Here is an 18,882-nt window from a genome sequence, read left to right as displayed (position 1 = left end):
GTGATATTATAATCGAATGCATGAAAACGCCGTATAAAGCGTGATATTATGACTGAATGTATGTATGAGAAGCGCCGCACAAAAGTGATATTATAATCGAATGTTTGTAACCAATAATCCACGCATCCTATACCAAACTTCCTGGTTACATATACTTACATATACTATACTACACCTACCTCGCTATCGGTAACGTACCATTTCACGACTTACCAAGTCTACCAGTTACCAACGCATCAATTACTGACATGTCTGTTACCATGTCCAGGCTTAGGCCAGCAACGTCAATTCCTACAAGATCCGTCTTGCATACAGCTCCTTCCCCACCAAAGGTCCAGCGTGGAGAGAGGGAATGCGAAGCAAAACTCACTTGCGGACGCCGCAAGCAAGTCAGTCAGAATTCTGTAGTCAAAACGGTCAGACTAACAGTCACAGCCAGAGAATGTGTGGAGTCCGAGCTTCGTAAGAAGTCGAGTCATACACACGTTATTCTGACTCCGGTTCTTAAACTCGTTTACGGATCGACAAGTTCCCAGTCTCCTCTGTTCAAGAGAGACTATTCGCAACGTAAGATTGCATTCTATATTCAATTATATTCAATTACTATTCGCAACGTAAGATTGCATTCTATATTCAATTATATTCAATTACTATTCGCAACGTAAGATTGCATTCTATATTCAATTATATTCAATTACTATTCGCAACGTAAGATTGCATTCTATATTCAATTATATTCAATTACTATTCGCAACGTGAATTGATAATTCTACCTCGAGTAAATCTCAAATTAATATGTAAGAGCGTTAATAATAAAATATTGTAACTACTGTAATAATCATTTATAATTGCTTAACCTTCGAGCAATAAATTATAGTATTAACTTAGAGCCAGTGTTAATTCTCGACGCACCCGTCCACCCACGTGTTCCTCCGAGACCGAGTGCGCGATTCCTTGCTGTGCAGATTCAATCGTCATAGCAGCCTCGAGTTGAACTACACTCGCGGAAGCTTAGATTGATCACTGAATCCGCTACGGTACTCCTAGTCACACGACTTTGATTTACTCATTCATCGCAAGTTGAATTACACTTGCGGCGACCCTGAGAGTATACCAAGGGCACGTGCAACACACCTGCGAGCGAAGTTAAAATCTGCGATTAAATAAATCCTAATAATTACGGCATAAGCCGCGCGAACCTTCGAGGAAAATAAAGAAGGAAGGAAGCTATCGAAATCATTATAACCTCTCTCTGAAGTCGATAATCAACAAAGGTAAGTGAAGATTCACATTCTTATAGTAACGATCGAATCTTGAGCGACGAGCCGTCGTCGGATATTAAATCAGTTCTAGTTTAATAGCGTGCATCGCGAGCACGTCTATTCCTTATGTACAAGCGGAGCAGATTCCATGTATAAATCCACATAGAGATATCACTTTATATTTGCATCTGCGTATGAATTCTGAATCTTAATAATCATATAATCGCCAAGCTAATGAATAGCTCTTGCATACGCATAACTGTATTGTACTAGCAAGCATTAGACTCCGAGTATTATATCATAGACGATAATCAATTGAATAATTCTTGCTTTAGCTTAAATTGATGCACAAACATTAAATTCTCAAGTCTCGATCTTGAAATACTCTATCGTATGATCAAATGTACTGCACGATCAAATATACTTATATTGCATAAATGCTCGAGAATATCATGCGCTATACGAAGCACTAAACGGTAGAAAATTCTAGGCGTCCGTTAACGTTCTTGTTCAAAGACAATAAGAAAGCGGTTGACTTGGGTCATCCTCCCGACGCGATCACCCGCCGACGGGAAGAGAAACGCGAAACCTATTGGGAACGGGCATGATGACGTCAGCTGGCCAATATGGCGGCCATAAGCCACCACGTCAACACGTGAGACATATGTGTGCTCACGCAGTTTTGTAGATATAAAGAAGAAAGCATTAATTAGTGTAAAGTGAATCATGTTTCTAACATTGTTAGAAATCTGCAGATATGCAGACTCAACTCTGTCGTCTCGAAATATCGTGGAAGGAGAGAAACTATTACAAGCTGGACATATCGTATCTTGTGGTCGTTTACCGCAAACCGAAAATAGAATGATACAATTAATTGCAAGATGTTTGCAAACATCTAGTTTGAAAACCGGAATTCCTCATAAAATTGAAGGAAGCATCTCAACTAATGGAGAAATTGTCAAAATGTGCTGCTCCTGCAAAGCAGGAAACAGCGGACGATGTAAACATATTATTGCAGCACTCATGTTTTGTCAAAGGTATGAATTATTTTTTTAGTTGAATCTTATAATTTTTTATAATAATAAGCTTTTGATATACATGTAGTGTAAGTAAAATTAGTATATACTCATGACTTTAACAACTAATATTTTTTCTAACCTCAATGAACAAAAAGTTTTAAAATATAATCAGTTTATCGCATATATAACTGTCAATTCGCATGCAATTTAAGAAATTATTCTAAGACGATTAATTAATGCATAATTTAGTTTTTTCTATTTTAATGTTTCATTTCTTTTTATATTTTAAGAGTCGAACTTTCGAAACTTGACGAACTGTCATGCACTGACGTCGAGTGCTCCTGGAAAAAAAAAACCAAAGAAGCATTGCAACAGTATGAACCGATGCCTTTACTGGATCACCCTTGCATGCAAAAAATAAAAACCGAAGTAGTTAATGTGTCTGCAGAAAAAGGGGAGGAGATTAAACAAAATTGGCTTTCAGTCTCATCAAGTGCTATAAGAAAACATTTGTAAGTTGGTTTAGAGTTGTTATCATTGTACACAATTTTTTTATCAATTTATTTTTATACATTTAATTATACGAATGAATTTACTGTATATACCTATATGTGAATGAATTTCAATAAAAAGTAATTTTACAATTTTTTTTACAATTTGTTTTTATACATTTGATTATAGATACGAAGGAATAAATTATTATTATTTTTTATACATTGCTATTATTATTTATTTATGTTATGTTTAATTAGATATGGAAGACATGATGAAATAGAATTGCATGATAACAGTGTCTCCCACGATTGCATGAATAATATAGACGTAATTATAAGTCGAACAAATACTTCAGAATTTATGAAAAACTTATCAAAATTAGATGTAGGGATCCTTAAAGAGTGCTGTCAAAACACAACACATAGACTACGTGGAGATTACAGACAGATTTGCATAGATAGTGCAAGATTATTTGCTACATGGAAAGAAGAGCGTAAATTTAGAATCACAAGTTCTCGGTGTTATGAGTTGTACACATACGCGAATAATAAGAAACCCAACTGGGAAAGAAAAAGTTTAAATTATTTTTATCCAAAAGAACACTCCAATAAATATGTACAACACGGAATACAAAACGAACCAATTGCTCGCGAAGTATATGAGAATAATTATCAACTGAAAGTGCACCAATGTGGCTTGGTAGTTTCTAATAATAATCCGTGGTTGGCATGTTCACCAGATGGTGTTATTTTGGACGAAAATGGAAATGTATTAAAATTAATTGAAATAAAATGTCCCTTTCATGGAAAAGATCATAACATTGACGATGTGGTTCCAAAGTTAAAATATCTCGATGAACATTGTACTTTAAAAAAACGCCACATGTACTACGCGCAAGTTCAATTATGCATGGCTATAATGAATGTTCAAGTCACTGATTTAATGATTTTTGCATCCTTCGACAATACTTCTTTAGTCATTCCTGTTCCGATTGACGAAGAATATGTGACTGATTTAGTAGAAACCTTAAAACGTGTTTATTTTCAGCAAATGCTGCATTTTGTATGTACGTACGAAAAAAATAATAAATGATTCTTGTTTCAAACATTTGTATCAATTTATTTGTAGTATGTACAAATTTATTTTTACACAGGAAACTTATCGTCGTTTAAAATAGGTGAACATACGTTTACAAGACCACAAATAATTATAAAAATATCTTCACAAAGATGTACCAAACTAATGGGAAATCTACCTTTCAATATATTAAATACTTTCAGCCTCTGATTACTGCGTTCAATATGAACTCTCGCTTTTGCTATTTGTTGGCTAAGAAGTGCTTCTTCTGTTGATAACTGACTCTTATTTCTTAAGAATGGAGGCCTAACGATTTGAATATCATGTTCTTTGCATTGTGCATCTATAAAAAATCCTCTATCAATCATTATTCTATCACCTTTTTCTAGCAAACTAAACAAGTTGCTTTGCTCAAAAATTGCTTTGTCCGAAAATCGACCTCCATAGCAACGACTTACGAATGAAATTGTTCCAGCTGGTGTAACACCTGTCATGATCTTTAAAGTATAGTTTGATTTATAATTAGAGTATGTTATCGCTTGACAGCATACAGATTTAGGTTTTTGCAAAAGTATTTCCGTACAATCTAATATTATGCGAATATCAGGAAATGGAAGGAAACAGTTTGGAATATTTCTAAGGATCTCTTGTTTTGAGGGCCAATGTATGCAACTGTCGAAACATACACGCAGTACTCTAATCATGTTTACAAAAATCCTTCGACAAGTTTTTACAGAATAGCAATTGAACAAAGTGGCCAAAAAAGCGAATGAAATATTTTGTTTTAATTTAATAAATGTCAGCATCACTTTTGCTTCTACTGATAACTTACTCTTAGCATTGTTGTACAGTTTCTTGACATTACTCACAATTACATGAAATATTTCAAAATTGGGAATTCCTGTAGCTGTACTTAGTTCACGATCGGTTTTTATTTGATCATAATATGAAGAATAGAAATCCGTTTGAATATCGATGTCCCTAAGTTTTGTTTTCTCCTCATCTACAATTAATAACGTCTCATTGTTTCCCGCGCTGTCAACTCCAACTTCATTGATATCGATGGCAATAACAGCCTCGTCTGTATCTTTTACTGTTTCTTCTTTCTCCTTTTTGTTTGCTTTTTTCGCTTCTCGTTTTGCAACTCGTTCAGCCCTGGCTTTTGAAGCAGTAGAAATGATCTTTTGCATGGGAAGTTGAAGTGTTGGAACAGCAGATTTTTTTAGACGTGGCTTTTCATATTCTAGCTCTAAGAAAAATTAATATAAAAATTTATAACAATTAAGAAAAAATTAATTAATTATATATTAATCGCTCGTGTATAAAAAACCAATAATACAGTAGGTCAAACCAGGTCAACAAAAACGAGCTTTACAAGATGTACATAAAGATTTAATTAATTTCTCATTATTAAAATTACACGGAACGTTTCGACTGTACTTAGTCCTCCTCAGCCATGTATCAAATATAAATCAATCCTAAACCCCATAAATACAATGTACCATTTAAACTTTACATATTGTCATTAAATTTCTATCGAATTCACTCTCATCCGCTCAAATTCATATCAATCATTCTTATTTTTCATTCTTATTTAATTTACACGCTTAGATTTTATATAACTCTTAAGAGTTATATAAAAAATATGTGAGTGAGGATGCGTGTTTAAATAATTAAATCTAAGCGTGTAAATTAAATAAGAATGAAAAATAAGAATGATTGATATGAATTTGAGCGGATGAGAGTGAATTCGATAGAAATTTAATGACAATATGTAAAGTTTAAATGGTACATTGTATTTATGGGGTTTAGGATTGATTTATATTTGATACATGGCTGAGGAGGACTAAGTACAGTCGAAACGTTCCGTGTAATTTTAATAATGAGGAAAATTTATAACTTTAATTGCATTTTTATATACATATTTATATAAACAACGTAAACAAAATTGAACAGAAAGTAATCATTTTACCTGAGAAAACATAGTCGCTAGCACTAAAATGTAAGGAGCAAATTCTCATTCTGCTTGTCACCGCTTCTCCAGTGCGTGTAGCCATTATCCAAGCCTTACGCTTATCAATTTTTTCTATTGTGCCGAACTTATTTGTAACTTCCACTGTACATTTTCCTTTTTCTGGAAATTTGTGGAAAGATATTTCCCGATTGTTAGAAGCTCGAGATTTACAGCCGTACACACAACAGTATTCGTGGTTAGAAATTTTATTTTTTGAAGAAATCACTTTCATCGTGTTGACGTGGTGGCTTATGGCCGCCATATTGGCCAGCTGACGTCATCATGCCCGTTCCCAATTGTTCTGTTGCGTAGCCATAGCTAGAAAGCTACTCTTACCGCACACGTGTTACTCGTCCGTTTCTCCGGAGAAACAAAACCTTTTGAGATCCTTTGTAAGCTATCCTGACCGCACACGTGTTACGCGTCCATCTCTCCGCGAAGACAAAGCTTTCGAAATCTTTAGAAATTTCGGTACGTGTTGCGCACTCGACCTCCGGCGAAGACAAGAACTCTCCAGAAAATTCTAGAAAACAATAGAGTCATAATACATGTTCCTTTCTCCGCGTTTCCGCTAGCGTTACCATATGTGCCCACCGACCGTTGAACGTTACAACCGCAGGGAATCTGTGATTCTACCGTACCGAGACTGGCTAGACTCAGCCCTATGCTGCAGTTCTCTATTCTATAAGTACGATTTATTAAGCGACAATAATATCTGTAATTATTGTTACGAGATTAAGACCCCGTTACAGAAGGCGTCCTACCAGAGTATATCGCGTCATTTTATTACTTTGGGGACAAACGATCCTTCGGGTTCCTTAGCTGAAAACTGTATTGCTTGTGGTCGAACATTCATACGGTCAAGGCCTGTGAATGAGTGTACTGTTTGCCGCTCGACGGTACTCGACTTCACGCAGTACTTGATCCATATCGGGGATCGCCCTTACGAATCTGAGTATACCGTGATTGCTGTATCAGAATCGCGTCAGCGACGAGTTATTATTCAAAGTCATTAATCGTAAAATTTTCTGAGTGCTGCCTATCCCCCTTTTAGCCGCGGTAGTAAAGCGCCCACTCTGTCCTTTTTAGGCAGATCGCTGCCGCGACATCACATATGTACATAAAATATAAAATGCTATGCGGGATAACTGTTACATACAAATATTTTTTATTTATGTTGTGTGCATACATAGATGTGGGAATATTTGCCTATCCAAGCACAACACGGAGAAACAAAGAAAAATTTTTGATTGCGTTTCACGGGAAATGGGCGATGGAGGAGCCCATCCTATATTGTCAAAATTAATAACGTTGTATAATTTAGTATTATATAATATCATGTTTTTATATTTCTTAAACATCATTAAAATCTTGTTTAAGTCCATGACTTTGACGTTATATGTCAAGGCCATTGGAGGTTGTTCCTCTAATTTTTATTTTTAGTGCCGCTAGCCGGACACCTTGGTTAATACTGTAACTTTCAAGTGTCACAATTCAATAAGAACTTAACAAAAAGAGTAGTTTTGAAAAACTACACCAGCTGCTAAATTGTAGAATAAAAATAGCATGTTTTATTTTTTTAAAAAAATGTGACATTAATCTGATCTTAGAGACGCCATCCAAGGTCAAACTAAATATCAGTAAATAGCTCCGAGCATGAGCTCGACGAGAGCCTCCCGATTTTTAATTTCGCATCTTGTAAGAGTGACGAATTAATCGACTTCCTCGATTTATCTAATGAGGAGGAATTATACCAATTTCTTGAAAGGTACCTTGCTGCGACAGCGGCAGAGGCTGATGAGGAGACAGAGGCGGCACAGATTGCTGGAGGACGATTAGATGGTAGAGGTAGCGGGGATAGGGGTAACAGGTAAGCATATTGCATTTTTTGCTTCTCTACGCAGCATTTTTACTTCTCTATGCGCTCCCTCACGGTGATTTTTTGTTGTTTGTTTTTCAGATATTAACAGAAAGAATGTGAGGAAGCGAGCAGTAACAATGAGGATCTCACAGCGAAAGTTAATCCTGCCCGCCCCTCCAAATAAAAACTCTCAAGGATGTTTCCAACGATAGTCGACCCTCTTCCACCTCTCCGAATGAGAACTTTGAGCGAGTCCCGCGGTATTACGAGAACGATGACGGTGTCTCAAGTCTACGCGACGAAAAAAACCCAAGTAGAGTGGGGAGAGAGAAAACGTGACCCGTCGCACCATAAATCGTCATCAAAAGTGATAGTCTTGCATAAGCTTACAACCGTACAGCACGCGTCTTCGGCGACCGAGCGGAAAGTGAACGAGAGGAAATGACGGTGGTGAGAGGCGAATCGAACCCGTTGATTGATTCGTCCCGCAGCGCTCACCCCCCTCGCTCACATTCGAAACACAAAACGTACATTCTAAATCACAAAATGACTGGTTGACGACGGGTGGAAAAAGTGGTAGAGGAAGAGTGACGGTGGTGGGACCAATCGAACCCGCTGATTGGTCAGACTCACCGATCACCCCCCTCGACCACATTCGATACACAAAAACATTGTATATTCTGGATCATGGCAAGTGAGTGTGTGGATGATGTGTGTGGGCGTTGTATGATGCGCGTTCGAGCCCACTGATTTGTCCGACCTTCCACCAATCACCTCCTCGACCACACTCGATATACAAAAACATTATATATTCTAGATCATAGAGTTGTGGTGGTGATATCTAATATATGTTCTGGATCACTTGGTGGCAGGCGGGCGATGGGGACCAGAGGGAAAAGTGGGTGAGGGGGAGTGTAAACGGTGGTAGGGGCGAACCGTAGGTTCGCCTGCACCGCTCATCCCTTTACCTTAAAACCTTACAACTTTGGTCTGAAACGTTTCATCCAAAAACGTTATGTAAGGGCCTTAGCATAAGGATGATTGAGTACGTAACTGAGTCATAGAACATGAATCATAGTCATAAGTCAACGCACTATATTTTGGCGTACTATGTATGTACGCCGATAAAAGTACAATTCACATACCTACATGATTAGTTATAACCATATTCATGTTCGGCTCATAAATCCGGGGTCTTTTTGGATACCCTATATAATAAATATGTTGTACATATATGTGTTATATATACATAACATACATTACATGGTCAAGTTAGTAGGTATACTACACGGGTTCTAACTCATGGGGCTAGACGGGGCGCGGGGCGTATTCGTTAGCGCGGGGGGTTTTCGTAGCGCGAGTTAGGTCCCCGGTCGCCGCCACTGTCGCCGCCGCGGGCCGCCGTTGCTGCAACTTTCTGTAAAATAAGAAGTAATATATAAATAAAAAATATTTAATTGAAAAAATAAAAAATAAAAAATATATATACTTACACTCCCAATTTTCCGGTTGCGGCTCATACAACCGAAGACCGAATAATTCGGCCAGGAACAGATCATTATCGTCTTTACGAGACCTAAGAATCTCTGTAATTCAGTAACGTTTTTTGGAACGGGAAAACGTTTAATTGCTTCAACATGTTTGTCACTTAAAGTTATTCCCTTTGGGGATATTACGTAGCCTAAAGGGTGGTTTACATTGGACGTAGAACGTAACGTAGACATAGACGTAGACGTAGACGCAGACGTAGAAATTCTTTGTGGTTTACATTGAAGTACTTTTCAGTATGTGATCGTGGTCCTTATAACCAATCACAGAGCTGCATCCTTAACCTTACTTTTATTTCGAAAGTTTAGTGTTTGTTTTGCGAGTATCAGTGATTGTATTTTCGAATACGAAGTAAAAAGATGAGCGAAGAATTAGATCGTTTGTTAATTTTAATGGTGGAGAGTAATCCTCATTTATACGATAAAAAATTACCGGGTTTTAAAGACAAGGTACTTTGCAATAATTCATGGAAGTCTATTGGCGATCGATTGAATGTCAGCTGTAAGTCTATAATTGTTGTTTTAATTTGTCGAATTGTTTAATAAAAAAATAATAAAATATTTAATTTATTTGCAGCGGAAGATGCTATGCGACGTTGGAAAGTTCTAAGAAAACGTTTCAGCAAGGTTAGGAGACAAAAAGCAAACATTCCTTCTGGGTCTGGTGCATCGTCAGAAAACCAGGAAACTGAATGGTCTTTATATAATACCCTACTATTTTTACAACCCCATGTACAAAATAGAAAGTAAGAATAACTTTTGTAGTATGTTCTATTTTGTTGTACTTAGTGTAATATATATGGAATAATGTTATGTACAGGTCAATTGGTAACTTAGCATTGAATGCCAGTCAGAAGAATAAATTTTCAGACGATATTCTTTATGTCGATGAGAACTCACCAGAAACTCAGATGTATTGGACGAATCAGTAGAATGCATAGATGAAGATGTGTGTTCGCAACTACCTGTTAAATATAAAAAAGGAAACAGGGGACGACGGAACTTCGAAATGTACCGAAAAATTGGATTTTAATAAGAAACGACCATTGTTGGAGATAGAAAATCAACAAAAGAAGAAAAAAAAACCTCAACCTTTACCTCCTGAGGAACGTCTTATCTCCATGCTCGAAGGCGTAGAAAAAACAATCGTAAAAAAAGACGATACAAAAGATGATGCTCTTTGGAATTTTTGCATTTCATTATACGGATCGATGAAAAAAATGACAAAGACAAAAGTGAAAAATGTGAAATTCAAAATTTCTCAACTTCTCTATGAATTCGAGTCTGACTCGGAAAATTAAGGTATACGATATGTACATAATATGTCATAAATATTAGTTTAAAAAGTAAAAATAGTTTATTACATAAATTTACATACTTTTACATATTGTTTAATATACAAATTGTATTTCTTTATTACAGCAACAGGACGATCACGATTAGTTGAACACAAGACCAAAGAAAGGATATATCCAGTGAGAAATGGTACGTCGAATTGATGTGATTTGCTGTACCATTTCTCACTAAGTATGTATTGTTATATGTTGTGATAAATGCATATATTGATAGTTAATATCTGAAAATATATTCATACATTTTAAAAACTTCCTCGTTTTACATAATTATACTGCCAATCTACTTCTCCTTCTGGCGACACAAGATAATCAGCAAGAGTATTTCGTAAATCAATATTCGCTTGTGTAGAACGATTTGTCCCTGTGCGACCTAATTCATCAATCTGAGGACAGTTTACTCGCCAGTCACTAAGAATGACACGTCCTGAATCATCATAACGATTTACATAATTATCTGGACAATAATAACGCTGCTTACTTGTCGATTCTTCTATTTTAACGAAGTTATGTAAACATAATGTAGCGCATACAATTCTTTCAATTGTACTAACATCGGCAATTATGTTAGTATGTAGAATTCGCCACCGACTGGCTAAAATGCCAAAGGTATTTTCAATAACGCGTCGAGCACGTGATAGGCGGTAATTAAAAATTTGTTGTTTTTCTGATAAATTTGTTCCGGGATAAGGCCGCATTATATAGTGCTTAAGTGGAAAGGCTTCGTCTGCAGCCACAAAATACGGAAACGCAATATTAGTTCCACGTAAATTGGTAGAATCTGGAAGGCCTAATTCATTATTATCCATAGCTTTCCCAAATGTCGATTCTTTAAAAATGCCACCATCGCTTTGAGATCCGAAAACACCGACATCAACAAGTGTAAACAAGTAAAAAGCATCGCAAACTGCCATTAGAACTATACTAAACGTTTTTTTATAGTTAAAATACTGCGAACCCGATTTTTTTGGAGCTTGAATCGTTATATGTTTCCCGTCCATCGCATCAAAACAATTAGGTAAATTCCAGCGATACCAGAACTCCGTTGCTTTAGTTTCCCATTCTTCAGTAGTTGGTGGTTTTAAGTAAATTGGGGATAATTGATCCCAGATAACTGCACAAGTCTCTCGTATCACGTTGCTGACTGTGGACTTGGAAACACAGAAGCTCCATGCAACTACCTGCATGCTCGGTCCATGGGCTAGATAACTAAACAAATACGTATAATTATCTAATAACATATGCTTAACCCAAAAATAAAATTCTGAAAAATATATTTATTATAATACTCACTACAATGTCATAACCAGCCGAAACTCCGGACTTAATGGCTTTCTTGGACTGATCTTTATTAGTCTATCTTTAACAAGATCCAGCAACTTTTCAAATTGGTTGACTGGCATTCGAGTGAACTTAAAAAATTGTTCATCATCTTTCTCTTTTATATATTGGAACAAATTATAATATTGGCTCCGTTTTTCCCGATTTCTCAACAGCGGATGAACCCATCATCGTCGCTTGTTACGAACTTTTTTTTTTGGCAAAGATCTTAAAATCATACCCACTGCAGTGAAAATTAAACAAAATCTTAATAATTCCAACTTTTCAATTTCATACATTTTATAAAGTGAATATATCAATCGTGGTACAGTTTAGAGGTTAACCGGTAAGTGTCCGCGCAAATGGTATACACCGGGCATCCCTCTCGTGATTGGCTGGACGTAGAAAAATATTAAAATTTTAAAATTCTACGCCTACGTCTACGGCTACGTCTGCGCTTAAGTTTCAATATGGACGGTAACATGCTATTCCTATCTTTCCAATTCTTACGTCTACGTCTATGTCTAAGTCCTACGTCCAATGTAAACCTAGCTAAACCCGTGGGGAGATACTCGTAGACGCGGGGATAGTTCCCGGTCGCCGCCGCTGTCACCGTAGTTTTCTGTAAAATGAAAAAATAATATAAATGAAACAATATATATGTATACATAAGTATATAAAAGTACATCAATATATAATATAAAATATATAACTATATGTAATCTTAAAAATTCACATATAAATTAATGATACTCACACTCCCAATTTTCCGGTTCAGGCTCATACGACTGGAGATCGGACAATCCGGCCAGAAACAAGTTATTGTCGTCTCATACATCCATAAACTGGTCCCGAAACAATTGTCGGCCTGCCTTTCCGCGCGTACTATTCTTTGATGGAGCGGGTTTATGAATCCTCGTATCTGTATACAGCCGCGATGCGTTTTCTAAAAAATGGATTACAAATTAGAAATAAAGTTATAAATTATAGTTTATAATTTATAAAGAACTTACCAACAAAACCGTGAGGATCCCAACCTCGTTGTGCAACTGTAGCCTGACAGCCCGCAGGTTATCGGCCACGATGTACTAGAAAAAAGAAAAGTAAAAAACGTTAGAAACACAAATTTGCTAAAAAAAATCTAGCATATAAAAAAAACACTTCCTTCCAATGGGGTATTCGTACCAGATCTGAAGTACCTCCCTTATAAAGTGCTCATAATTGTCGACAAAAATTTTTTCTAAAAAAAATCACAAAAACCGTCACTTTCACTTCCACTGTCACTTAATCACATTAAAAAATAGTGAAAAAATATTCTACTATTAACGCTAAATATTTTTGCACGTTTATAAAAATCACTCACGGTGCACACAAACGAATACTTCTTTGATCACTACTCGCTTTTTCAGCGGAGAATAAAATGCATTAGCACTAGTCACTCTAAATGTCATATCTTATGGCTTATATTTTCATGATGATGAGGAACGTTAGCGACTTCGATGCTTTTTCGCCAGGACATTCCCAATAACTCGCTTTTTCCCCAGATGGTGGTGGACTTGGCGGATCTGGAGACAAGGGATGGTACCCTTGCTCTCGATCAATTTTCGACGCATATATTCTTTTACTCGATACATGTCTTAACGCTCGTAATCGAAGTTTACGATTAAATGAAAAAAGCTTTATACACTGTCTATATACACTGTTAGATCGGTGACATGTCGCGACGCGTTAAGAGAAGCGCCGATGCTTCGGTCGCTAAACATAACTTTTCTACAGTAAAATGAAAATGGTACTCCAGTGAAAAGTATGAAATCCCACTGTGTTCCCACAGCCCTTAAATTTCTTCGGAGAAGTGTCGATAACAATTTTTTTCTGGGAAAAGATCGATGACATGTCGCGACGCGTTAAGAAAAGCGTTGATGCTGTTTATATCAACATACCAATAAGGTGAAAAATATGAACTAGAATCACTCGCGATGCTGTCTTATCTACTTTTAAAGAAAGTGTGGCTTAATAGGCAAAGGGACAAAGACGTCACAAATGAAATATATAATGGATTATAAGAGCTCAGTTCCACAGTTGATGTCCTGGAAGACGAACGAATCGGTCAATAAGAGCAGCGTGAAAAGTATAGCTAATCATCATTTCAATACAGGCTCAGATACAAAATAATACAAAACTATGTTTTAGCATAGTAGGTCTAGTATTATGCTGACCATTTGCTCAATCAAAAAAAGTCTGAAAAGACAGATTTCTCTTAAAAACAGACTTGGATAGTATTCATTCCCTAAATATGAATATTGTCCATTGTCTACAAAAAAAACAAAATACAATGTAAATAGTGTAAATAGCGTACAATGTAAATAGCGTACGAACGTTGAAAACGTAGTCGACGTAGCTAATCATCATTTCAATACAGGCTCAGATACAAAATAATACAAAACTATGTTTTAGCATAGGTCTGATATTATGCTGACCATTTACTCAACCAAAAAAAAATCTGAAAAATCGACTTGGATAGTACTCATTCCCCAAATATGAATACTGTCAATTGTCTAAAAAAAAAAAAATACAATGTAAATCGCATTAGTAGGAACCAAGATTCCGATGAAGAAGTGCTTCTTCTTCTATGTCTAAAGGTAAAGATCTTGTTACAATTTCTCTATGTCTAAAGGTAAAGATCTTGTTACAATTTCTCACACTACTATCAGTAAACTCTGTCCTCCCTCTTGCTTGTTTTACAATAGTGAAAATATAGAAGAGATGAAGTTGGAGGATCTGACACAAAGTAATATTCAGTCGTGGATGGGTGAGTCTTTTACACGTGACGAACTCAATAGAGCTCTCAAAGTGGCAACTCGCTCTCCACTACGAAGAAGTACTATCTGACGATACTGGTTTTGATAGTGACTCGAGCAAATACGATACAGATCGTGTAGAAAAATTTGTGCCATCTCCGGAAATCCGTGCATTGAACAGCCGTACTAAACACTGCATGATCCAGTGCTACTACACAATGGATGGTGCTTAACTGCATGTGCAGCATGCATGATCCTTTTGGCTGACATCGACATTGTGGGAATGCATCTTGTAAGGAAGCACGATTATATTGATGCACTAAGCAGTCGGTTTTGCACGAATTGCAGAGTGCCAATGTACATTATATTTCCATGCAACAAATGCCCCACATTGCACACATTGAAAAACTATTGTGAACAGTATTGTAAACGAAAATGAACAAAGACGTCACAAATGAAATATATAATGGATTATAAGCGCTCAGTTCCACAGTTGATGTCCTGGAAGACGAACGAATCGATCGCGATAAGAGCAGCGTGAAAAGTATAGCTAATTATCATTTCAATACAGGCTCAGATACAAAATAATACAAAACTATGGTTTAGCATAGTAGGTCTGGTGTTATGCTGACCATTTGCTCAATCAAAAAAAAGTCTGAAAAACCGACTTGGATAGTATTCATTCCCCAAATATGAATGTTGTCCATTGTCTACAAAAAAAAACAAAATACAATGTAAATAGCATTAGTAGGAACCAAGATTCCGACGAAGTGCTATCTAACGATACTGATTTTGCTAGTGACTCGAGCAAATACGATATGGATCGTGTAGAAAAATTTGTGCCATCTCCGGAAATCTGTGCATTGAACAGCCGTACTAAACATTGCATGATCCAATGCTACTATACAATGGGTGGTGCTTTAACTGTGCAGCATGCATGATCCTTTTGGCTGACATCGACATTGTGGGAATGTATCTTGTAAGGAAGCACGATTATATTGATGCACTAAGCGGTCGGTTTTGCACGAATTGCAGAGTGCCAATGTACAATATATTTCCATGCAACAAGTGCCCACACTGCACACATTGAAAAACTATTGTGAACAGTATTGTGAACGAAAATGAACGCGAAAAGTATGCATGAAGACTGTGATCCGCAAAGGAGAGACATAAATGGTGTGCAAATATCTCCAGTGCAGTTCCTACACGATCGAGAATTAGATACACGTGATGAGAACATGTCGAGAAACAGATCCTTTCCTCTACGGCTCACGAGCGACAAAAAGGAGAAACACCTCAACATGCTGTATACGCAAGATCCACGTAACAACAGCCTCAGCCACTTTGCGTGGATAAAAAATCTATCCTGTCTCGTGAGCTCGCAACTCAACAGACAAAAGAACAAGACATTTTTCTGCGACCGGTAAGTACGCATAAAAATTATAATTTTCCATCTTACTAATAAAATCAACTAAACAGAAATTACAGGACTCTTAGAATTTCAAAAACAATAAAGAGATACTAAGAGCACATAAGTTTTAAAAAAAAAATACTTATTTTGACGAATATGTCTAATGAAGACTTTGAAAGAGAGTTGAATAAAAGATTTAATTGTATGATGAGACATTGTGTTATGTAATATTTTGTCCATTATTTAATATTTTGGCAGAAAGATTGTACGCAATTTAAAAAAAAAAAAATACTAAGAGAACATAAGAGTCAACATAATTGCGCATGTACATAGTTATACCATAATATGTTAATGTCTAAAAATTCGATAAATAAATATGTATCACATTTTTCGACTTCTTCATTGAGCCATCTTTAGATGTTCGTGACAATTATGTAGTCTAAATATTACTTTCGCTTGGTTCTGATTGATGTGAACGATATTGTTTCAAATTGCTGTTGGCCACAAACGGATGCACATTACACAAAGAATTGAGAAGATTACTCACAAACAGTTTACAGGCTGAATATTTGGAATTTCTCGTTGTTCTAGAGAAGAGAATGATGTTGAAAATGTTTAAAATTTGTTCTTTTTTCGTAGACAAAGAACAATATTTATATAAAGAAAAAGTTTACATAATTTTATCCAAGCGAAACACTCGCCCGTCAGTCGCCAAATTCATTTTCTTATATAAATAACCTCGCGAAATCCGCTGCTACACGCGTTTCGCGTAGTGAAATTATCGTGCTACTCGCGGACGCTCCTTACGCTCCGTCGAGCTAGTGACTCTCGCGAACGCTGCTCCACGCGTTTCGCGTAGTGAAATTATCGTGCTACTCGCGGACGCTCCTTACGCTCCGTCGGGCTAGTAATAGCAATAATTTTTTGTTTTTTCAGATGCCTGCATTACTTCAGTACGAACGAAAAATTGCAGTCGCATGCAATGGACTGTGGGAAAATGAACGACTGTGCTATCCGACTGCCGAGCGTGGACGATAAGTGGCTCGAATTTGAGAACCACTGCAATAAGGAGCGCGTCCCATTCATCGTCTACCGACTTGGAGTGCGTTCTGCGGAACCCGAGAGGGAAGATGCGTCGTACACGTAATCACAGCACGAGGTATTTAGTATAGGATATCACGTGCGATGTTCGTACGACGACATGTTATCAGTTCCGTCGCAATAAAGATAGTATAGCGTGGTTCGCGCGTCAACTTCAAAATTTGACGCATCGCGTAAAAGATATTATATCCGCCAACGTGCCCATGGAAGTGCTGTCTAAACAGCAATGGGAAACATACCGTAGCGCGACGCGTTGTCACATCCGCGGGAAACTGTTCGCGCCAGACGATACGCGAGTCCGCGATCATGGTCACTTAACCGGTAAATTCCGCGGTCCAGCGCATTCCAATTGTAACCTAAATTATAAAAATTCGTTTAATATTCCAGTTGTATTTCACAACTTGTCGGGCTACGACGCACACTTTATAATCAAAGAAATAGCTACAGCATATGAGGGACAAGTAGATGTTCTACCGATAACAAAAGAAAAATATATTTCATTCACTAAACATGTCAAAGATACTATCGAGAAAGCAGACTGCGAAAATGCATAAAATTTACGTTTTATAGATTCATTTAAATTTCTAAGTACAAGCCTCGATAAATTGGCGTCGTTTCTGAGCAGAGACAAATTAAAAATCATACGTTCCAAATTTTCAACACTATCGGACGAAGAATTTGAATTACTGACTCGTAAAGGTGTATTTCTGTACGAGTACGTTGACTGCGTCGAAAAATTGCAGGACACGCGCCTACCACCGCGCGAATCATTTTAATCGGCTAGTATACATGTACCATCTGCAAGGATAAATGAGCAAATTCTTGCAATGTTTTAAAATTGTAATTTACCAAAATGATTACATTACAAGATTACATTATTATTATTACCAAAATGTGTTAAACACACATATTTACTACTATGTAAATAAATATACCTCCACAAAAATATTACTTAAACATTCAATTAATTCAGACTCATTAAAAACACGAGCATCGTGTACAGATCCTGGATAACCTACAAAGACGTGAATGGATTTTCGTTGGATTGACAACTCCTTGTAGTTGTATTGAAAAATATTGCTTCTATTACGTCCTGCAGACGCAGATTCTTTTCTTTCCAAAGAATCGACTCCGCGTTGCGACTACGACTGGCGCTTACGAGACGTGAGTGGAGTCCCCTAATAAAAGAATTGGAAAGAGGGATCGGAAAGACCCCGCGAAAACTCGTAAACGCCAATCAACCCATAAAGAATAACAAACATTAATGCAGACCCGAAAAGTGGCAAGATTGCATAAAACATCCTAAATGAATCTAGGTCACAGGATATTTTTCTTGCTCGAAATGTATTCAAGAAGATGACTTTGTACGTAACAGAGTAGTTTTTTAGAAACTCACAGCATGTTACGTACTGATGACACATTCAAAAATCGTATACATATTGAGCACCATACAGGTGATTCAATTTTAGAAAAACTTGCCATTGGAATGGCATCTCAAATCTCATTAGATTACATGCACCTTATTTGCTTAGGCGTTGTGAAACGATTGCTGCAACTATGAGTCAAAGGAAATAGAGATATTACAAAATCAAAGAAAAATTTGTAGCCTATCTCTCTCGCCCTCC

General features: G+C 36.8%; 3 protein-coding genes across 3 annotated transcripts; 1 reads left to right on the top strand and 2 right to left on the bottom strand.

The window, feature by feature from the left end:
- Nucleotides 1-1,433: 1,433 nt before the first annotated feature.
- LOC108764629 (uncharacterized) lies at nucleotides 1,434-6,148 on the bottom strand. The gene is made up of 4 exons (XM_018512952.1): nucleotides 6,094-6,148; nucleotides 5,826-5,987; nucleotides 3,964-5,102; nucleotides 1,434-1,493 (listed from the first exon to the last, which is right to left on the bottom strand). Exons 1-4 carry the CDS (start codon nucleotides 6,146-6,148, stop codon nucleotides 1,434-1,436), a joined length of 1,416 nt encoding a protein of 471 aa, XP_018368454.1.
- Nucleotides 6,149-9,420: 3,272 nt separating this feature from the next.
- On the top strand, nucleotides 9,421-10,207 carry LOC108764628 (transcription factor Adf-1-like). The gene is made up of 3 exons (XM_018512951.1): nucleotides 9,421-9,777; nucleotides 9,853-10,021; nucleotides 10,096-10,207. The coding sequence occupies exons 1-3, from the start codon at nucleotides 9,636-9,638 to the stop codon at nucleotides 10,205-10,207; spliced, it is 423 nt and encodes a 140-aa protein (XP_018368453.1). The 5' UTR covers nucleotides 9,421-9,635.
- Nucleotides 10,208-10,827: 620 nt separating this feature from the next.
- LOC108764643 (uncharacterized) lies at nucleotides 10,828-12,489 on the bottom strand. The gene is made up of 2 exons (XM_018512972.1): nucleotides 11,921-12,489; nucleotides 10,828-11,836 (listed from the first exon to the last, which is right to left on the bottom strand). Exons 1-2 carry the CDS (start codon nucleotides 12,028-12,030, stop codon nucleotides 10,873-10,875), a joined length of 1,074 nt encoding a protein of 357 aa, XP_018368474.1. The 5' UTR covers nucleotides 12,031-12,489; the 3' UTR covers nucleotides 10,828-10,872.
- Nucleotides 12,490-18,882: the final 6,393 nt, after the last annotated feature.

This window comes from Trachymyrmex cornetzi, unplaced genomic scaffold (assembly GCF_001594075.2).
Source record: "Trachymyrmex cornetzi isolate Tcor2-1 unplaced genomic scaffold, Tcor1.1 scaffold441, whole genome shotgun sequence".
Classification (NCBI taxonomy): Eukaryota; Metazoa; Arthropoda; class Insecta; order Hymenoptera; family Formicidae; genus Trachymyrmex; species Trachymyrmex cornetzi.
Note: the sequence above shows the minus strand (reverse complement) of the source record. Positions and strands in the feature narration are given on the sequence as shown.